Source organism: Phytophthora cinnamomi (assembly GCF_018691715.1).
Source record: "Phytophthora cinnamomi strain GKB4 chromosome Unknown Contig63, whole genome shotgun sequence".
In the NCBI taxonomy this organism is placed as follows: Eukaryota; Oomycota; class Peronosporomycetes; order Peronosporales; family Peronosporaceae; genus Phytophthora; species Phytophthora cinnamomi.
Genome location: NW_027150996.1, coordinates 263,158 through 270,541, shown reverse-complemented (window position 1 = coordinate 270,541; position 7,384 = coordinate 263,158). Strand labels below are relative to the sequence as shown.

Genomic DNA, 7,384 nt, shown 5'->3' with positions numbered 1-7,384 from the left:
CCGAATGACGCTTTAAATGAATTTAGCCTCGGCAGGACAGTTGACACTCTCTTGGAGAATCCCATGCTCAACGCTTGGGTCGGGTATGTGAAGGCTTACAACGCGAAGTACCCCCAAAAGCAAACGATAATGATTGAGAAGATTTCACGGAAATTCGGTGATGCAACGTGGCTAAGATGCTGATTGCAGCGAAGTCAAAAGACGCAACACAAAGCATTGCCACCAAAGTGAAGTCTGCGCAACTGGAGATGTGGTTAAGCATCGAGAAATCTGTGGGCGACGTGTTCAAGTTGTTAAAGCTTGACTGTCCTGGAGTTTTTTTTTTTTTTTCAGCGAGACCCCTCTTGTCAGCATGTGGGTTTCGTACAAGAACATCTTCCTCAAGAAGAATCCGAAAAACAGAAGTCTTCGTTATTCTCAACCTTAAAATCGCACCTCAACGACCGATCTCTGAACCACGTCCTGTTCATAGCCAAGAATACCCCAGAATGAAAACTGCTGCAACTAAATTCCAGTCGGAGATGATCCAGGGGTATATGGCGAGCAACGTATCCCCCAAGAAAGTTTTGATATGCTAGCTCTTGACGATGTGGGGGATACGCTCTTGAGCAATCCTCTGATCACCACACAATGGATGAAGTACGTTGAGGATTCAATAACAAGAACCCGCAGCAACAAGAATCCTGGGCTTCCCCGCTCCGTACTAAGTATGAATGATCTGGCGTCGAACGAATGATCGAGGCGGAGATACAAAACCCAGTAGTGTGAAGATCGTGAAGCTAGTGCAGAAAGAGTGGCTCAAATACTGACTGGATGAAAAGAATCTCCCAAGGACGCGTTCGCTGTCCTGAGGCTTCGAGAACCTGGCCAAACGCTTTCTAACCCCAACTTTAAAAACGTGGGCGAAGTACCTGAACGAATTCAACCGCCGCTACCCCGCCCACAAAACGACGATGATCGACGCTCTCCGAGAGAACTACAACGACAGAGATCTAGTGCGGATGTTCGTTGCGGCGCAGAAGGACCGGGGGGACGGAGAAATTCGCGGCCAACCTGCAGAACGCGCTGGCCAGCAAGTGGATAGCTGAGAAGCAGAAGCCGACCGAGCTGAAGTTGACGCTGAGCGGTGTGCCAACCTCCGACGCCTTGATCGAGCGATATTCCAACAATGCGATCCAATAGTGAGCGAGAGAGGGGTCTTCCGATAATAACACACGTATAAGGTTGGACCCGCGAATGCCAAGTCGCCACAGCCAGCGAGTTTTCCTGCGTGACTTGAGCGACACACGCATGTATCATAGCGGAGACCGAGGGGATGGGGGAGGTCGGCGTTGAAGTTCGACTGGTGATCGTCGACACACCGCCATCCGGTGACACGCAAGGTCCGCACATCTGATTGGCCGAAAATACGGAGGGGCGGATGATACGGTGGCGTCAATCCAGTGTCGCAGCATCCGACCGACCGACGCGGCGGCGGAACGGCGTCCTGCCAGCGCTCGAGCCAATTGCCCCAACGTGCATTGCAGGCATACAAGACAGGGGGCGAGGTGGGGTGGGGGCGTATTGAGCCGGTATCGCTACTGCCAGCCACGTCTGAGCCCTGCAGTCGGCAGCTGCGCGGAAGATCTCGCGCCAGTGTCTCGGGAGGCCGAAGGGGCGCGATGTGGCGCGAAGGTCGCAGCAAAGCGCGCGAAGAGCCACGGTCCCGCGAGAACGCATACCTGACTTGGCCTTTGTATACCCCGCATCTGATCCCATGCGGCGCAGAGCGCAGCCAGCCATCGGGTCCCGCAGGTTTTTGAAGTTTAGCGGCTGTTCCCTCCGCATAGTGAAGCGCAGTCACGCGCGAAAATGGAAGGCGGGCGGGCACGCGCCAGGGCAGGCCCACTGCATTCCCTCCCTCGTCTCTGCAATGGCCGTCACGCCCGCTCGCTCACAACGCGATCTGCTTCGTCGCGCGTAGCTCCTCGTCTCGACAGTCAGTCAATCCGCCGCCATGGCCGCAGCAACAACGCCGCTCAGCGTGGACGACATGCTCATGGGCGAGATCCTCATGTCGCTCAAGCGCGACAGCCCCAAGCTCGAGCCGCAGTACCGCAGCAAGCGGCGCGGCCTGAGCGTGCAGGTGGCGCTGCCCCTGCCCGCGGCGCCGTCGGGCGCCTCGAGCCCCGCCGACGTCTTCAGCTTCGACGCCTTCAGCGCCGTGAGCCCCGTGGCCTTCAAGCTGCCGCTGCACCCACTGGCTGCAACTGCAACTGCAGCTGCAGCGTCGCCGTCGACACCACCGACGACGACGACGCCGCGCGGCGGCAACAAGCGCTACGGGCCCGTGGTGCAGCTGGAGGACCTGCGCGAGTGCTTCAACATGCCCATCGCCGCCGTGGCGCGCAAGTTCGGCATCTGCGCCACGCTGCTCAAGAAGATCTGCCGGCGCCACGGCATCCAGCGCTGGCCGCACCGCCAGATCCGCAGCCTGCAGAAGAGCATCGACATGCTGCGCGAGTCGCTGAGCGTGGCCAAGGGCTCCAACAAGGAGTACATCGCCAAGAAGATCGCGGCCTTCGAGTACACGCTCGAGTGCATCATGCAGGACCCCAACACGGCGGCCAAGGGCATCTCGGCCGGACGGCTGGCCTCCCCCGCCTCGGAGGAGATGGTCAAGCGCGGCAACCGCGCTAGAGGCCGCAAGAGGGCGGCGGCCAAGACGCCGCTCTCGGACGACGAGGAGGCGGCAAGCGGCGCTGCTGCTGCTGCTGCTGCTGCTGCGTCGCCCGTGGTGGCGCCGGCTGTTCCGCAGGATTGGACGGCGGACGGCGGCCAGCCTGGGCCGGACGCTCAGCGTCTTAACACCCGCCGAGCGAGCGTACCCATGTCGCTGCAGTCCATTCTGTGCTGAGTGTGGGCGGAGGGAGGAGTCGTAGTTGTTATAGTGTAGCGTCTCGTAGGTTCTTATAGGAGCGAGCGGCAAGTGCGCGCAAGTAGTAGCTCGTGGTGTTGAAAGGGAGGAAGGGAGGCACCGCCTCGCCAGTTAATGCAGTCCAAGTGAATAGATAAGCAGCGTGCGTCCAAGCAGGCCGGGAAGATCTTTGGAACGTTAGTGCTCCCACAGCAGTGACACGCAATGAATCTGGTACACTGCGCCGCTTCGCGCGCAATTGAGGTTCCTCGTCAATATTTCGCCGGCTACAGGTCGGCATGCAAAGGCAAGCAAGCAAGACCGCTCTCAGCTGGCAGTGTTCTCGACGTTTCGCGCTTGGTTTAAGTGTCCGGCGCCGTTTGAATTGCCTCAGCCGTCTCAAAGTTTGGCGCCGCTTCCTGCACTTTTGGCGCCGCTTCCTGTACGTTTGGCGCATGGTAACATGATCATTGACGAGAGGTGGAGGGGCGAAGCCGCATCGCTGCGTTCGTCCATCATTAATCTTGTCGCGGGTTCAGTTACGAGGAGGGGCAACGGCAGCCACCCAACGTGCCGCGTCACGACTTGGCTTAATCACAACATGGCTTCATCAACTTCAACTTGGAGTATACAAAACCCAAGTACTAGCTGGCTCTTCAACAGTGTTCAAACGGTGGCTATTATTGCTTATGACTCTCTTGATGGGCGACTTAGCCGGTATTTTTATCAAGCTGCTGGCCGTGGCGCTGATGAGTGAAGCACAACGAGAGACCCTGAACCGCAAGTAGCGCCGCCTTCCGTCCGATCCGAGTTATGGTCTGCAACAAGCACACAGAGAAGCCCAACAGCCTCTGGTATGTGGGCGTCATCCTGAGCATCGTCGGCTCCATCTGCACCAACATGGGCGTGAACCTGCAGAAGTTCTCCTTCATGCGCGAAGCCAAGGGCCGCAGTGTCGTCGACAAGCGCGGCTACTTCCGCCAGCCGCTGTGGGTGATCGGGCTGCTGCTGGTGGTGGGCGGCAGCATCCTCGACTTCGTGGCCTTGGGATTCCTGCCGCAGTCGCTAGCAACTCCTGTCGGAGGCTCTACAATGGTGGCGAATGTGGTCTTCGCGTCGTTGTTTCTGAAGGAGAAGTTCACGAGGTCCGACGCCATTGGCACCGCGCTGGTGCTGCTGGGCATCATCGTCGTCGCTACCTTCGCCGAGAAGGAGAGCAAATGCTACACAGTTCATGAACTGGTTGCGCTCTACCGCGAGCCGCTTTTTGCTGTATATGCAACGCTCATGTGCGTATCGTGCGTTATACTTTTCTTTCTGATGCGCAAGATGGAGCGGACACTCAAGCATAAAGGACGGACGTCGCTGGAGTACAAGCGCTTCCGCAAGTTGCATCCAGTGAGCTACCCCGCCCTTTCCGGGATCTTCGGCGCGCAGTCCGTGCTGTTTGCCAAATCCATGGCGGAGCTTATGAAAACGACAATAGAGGGCGACAACCAGTTCGTGACGGTCGGGGCCTACGCCATCACACTCAGCATGTTCACTTGCGTCTTTATGCAGATCCACTGGCTCGCTCATGGGCTCCAAAAGTTCGATGCCGTCTTTGTTGTACCAGTCTTCCAGTGCTTCTTCATCTCTGTGTCCATCTTCGGCGGTGGTGTTTACTTTAAGGAGTTCGCGCAAATGAAGCCCCTCGCGTTGGCCATGTTCACGGTCGGCGCGATCATCACAATTAGTGGTGTGGTTAAACTCGCGCACCGCGATATGCACAAACTGAGTCCTTTGAGGCGAATGCGAGCCACAGCTAGCATGTTACTATTTATTTACCGGTGTCAGAAGGCTCGCAACATCAAGGCGAACTGGGGTGCTAGTCCCAGCCAAAGTGAAACAGCGAGATTCTCCCACGAGCACCATGTGCCGCTCATATGCACCAAGAAACTTGCAGCGCAGCCCGAATCGAGCGTGTCTCCGCCGTCATCGAAACTACTAGGACAGCGTTCTAAGGCTTCGGTATTGCCCGTTGGTCCTGAAGTCACAGCCGAGCCCAGTGCACCTGTGTCGGTGGGCTCAGTATCAGCGTCTGCGTCTATAACCCCAGAACCAGTTGTGATCCCAGCTCCATCATTGTTCAGCCGTGAAGTGACAGGGGCGAGCACCCCGTCGCCCGTAGACAGGAGAGAAGCACGAGGCCCGCCACCCTTACTGCCAACTAAGAACTAATGCATTACGCCTTTTTAACATATGCACAGGGCGTCTACACGTACATTTAAATGGGCTTTGTATCACGGTAGATTGCGTTAAAAACTGTGCTGAGCAACTAAACACCATCCAGAACGGATAGAAGCCACTTTAGTTTACACTTTTCATTGCGGTGACACCTAATTCAAATGTGTCAAAACTTATATATAAGTATTCATGTGGTATGCTGAACTTAGCTGGAGTTAGGCACTTTCCTTTCTTCTAACAGAGTCAGATAGCTGCATTCATCCTCTTGCTGCCAGCGACCACCACATCAATTCATACTGAACATACTAATGTCGCTGAGAATTCTAATGAATTCTAGATCATCGAACCCAGCCTGGACATTCATGTATGACTTGTCTGCAGGAATTTCTGGAGTGTTCCTACCCCCTGCCGTCCAGCGATGCGGCTCCACTGCCTGGTGGTCTTGACTACTCTCGCTTTTTTCGCGCACATTTCGTCAATGAATATAACCAATGCACGTCGACAAAGTGAAGAAAAACATTCTCAGCACGCCACTTGGGCCAGGTAAACAAACGTCACTTGCATATTTAAATGAGGGTGCAGTCTCTTTTACAACGTTTCCAGTCAATGAGCGAGAACGCAATACTCAATAATTCCAAACCTGTAACTCAACGCAACTTAAAACCCCAGCGGTTTAAAAGCTAGAAGGATCTGCAGCATAGGCGGTAATTTTGGTTCAGAGCAAACCAATCCTTTCACGTCATGGTGTGCTCAAAGTATCGGCCATCCACGGCTGTTCAACTGAAGCCCACGGCCACCCACGGTCTGTCTCGAGTTGGCACGGCCGGGACGGGCAGCCCGATTTTAAGCGTTTGCGACCACCACATTGTGGTGGGACCCTCGATGTCAAAGGGGTGATCTATGAACTGGGGAGAGCAAGCGGAGCTAACGGAACAACAATATTGGTGCAATGTCGCCTAAGACTTGGTTTTGTCTTTACGAGGTAGTTCTTGACAGCGATTTTAACTTCTTGGCATACCGCTGAAGCAGCCCATCGGCGAATCGCAAATTATCGAATCGCCTTTGAAGAACTTCCAGCGGCTCCTTTTTAGCTACCCATTTGTTGACCAGAGCGCTCTCCAAGTTCATCGCTAGCTTTTTTTCACGCCAATCCGTACTCATTACAATAACTACGAGGGGATGATCGAGAGAGCGAAAAACAATCCGAGCACCACGAAACTTGCCAAACTGCTGGTGAGGGAGCAGTCCAAGTACTGGCTAGACAAGAAGGATCCTCCCCTGCATGTGTTCCGTTTTCTGGGCCTCGGAAGGGCAGGTGAAAAGACTCTTGCCAGTCCGACCTTCAAAACGTGGGCTAAGTGCCTGAACGACTTCAACCATCGATATCCCAAGGACAAAACGACGATGATCGACGGACTCCGGGTTAACTACAACGACATCAATCTTCTGAGGATATTTAATGCGGCTAAGAACGAACCCGAGAAACCAAGATTCTTGGTGCTTCGGATTTTTCCTTTTGAAGTCTTTCGCGTACTTCATCCATTTCGTGAACAAAGGGTCACTAAATAGGCCGTCTCCCACGTTATCAAGGTCTAGCCATGTAAAGACCTGTCGACGGGTTTGATTGCTCGCGAAGTAGTTCTTGATCTTCTTCGCCTGGATTTTAGTTGCAGCGCTCTCCATACTGGGGAGCTTCGTGGCTACTAGGTGGAGTTGATTAAACGGTCTGTCCGTAAAGACAGTCTCCAACTTCGTCAACAACTCAGTTGCCTTTCCAGGGTTCTCCTTGAGGACGACATTCATGTACGAGACCCACGTGTTGAGGAGAGGATTACCGGTGAAGTCACGTATAAGATAGAATCGTAGTAATTTTCGTACGTCGTCGACAGATTTCCCACTTCTGAACCACATCTCGAGCTGGGCAGACTCCAATTTTGTGGCAATACTTCATGTAGCATCTTTTGACATTGCCGCCCCAAGCATCCTCGCCACCTCCTCATTGCCGAATTTTCGCGTTAGCGTCTCGATCACTGTCGACTTCTCCTGGGGATACTTTGTGCTGTAGGCATTCGTGTACTTAAGCCAACTGCTGAAGAGCGGGTGTTCCAAAAGAGAGTTCCCTGACATGCCGAGTCCGAGTTTTTGCAGAGCCTCATCCGGAGATTTTCGACTGTGGAGCCAGACGTTGACCAGTTGATCTTGAAGTTTGGTGCGATACTTTTGGTCCCCTCCACGCTCATCGCCGTCTCAGCCATTCGGAAT

General features: G+C 54.5%; 2 protein-coding genes across 2 annotated transcripts; both read left to right on the top strand.

Annotated features, from left to right (window-relative positions):
* Positions 1 to 1,996: 1,996 nt before the first annotated feature.
* On the top strand, positions 1,997 to 3,684 carry IUM83_13181 (NLP7 protein; the record flags this gene model as incomplete). The annotated part of the gene is made up of 4 exons (XM_067937841.1): positions 1,997 to 2,840; positions 3,291 to 3,338; positions 3,436 to 3,537; positions 3,611 to 3,684. 4 exons carry the CDS (start codon positions 1,997 to 1,999, stop codon positions 3,682 to 3,684), a joined length of 1,068 nt encoding a protein of 355 aa, XP_067786889.1.
* A 25-nt stretch (positions 3,685 to 3,709) lies between these two features.
* IUM83_13180 (Magnesium transporter NIPA2) lies at positions 3,710 to 5,116 on the top strand (the record flags this gene model as incomplete). The annotated part of the gene is made up of 1 exon (XM_067937840.1): positions 3,710 to 5,116. One exon carries the CDS (start codon positions 3,710 to 3,712, stop codon positions 5,114 to 5,116), a length of 1,407 nt encoding a protein of 468 aa, XP_067786890.1.
* Positions 5,117 to 7,384: the final 2,268 nt, after the last annotated feature.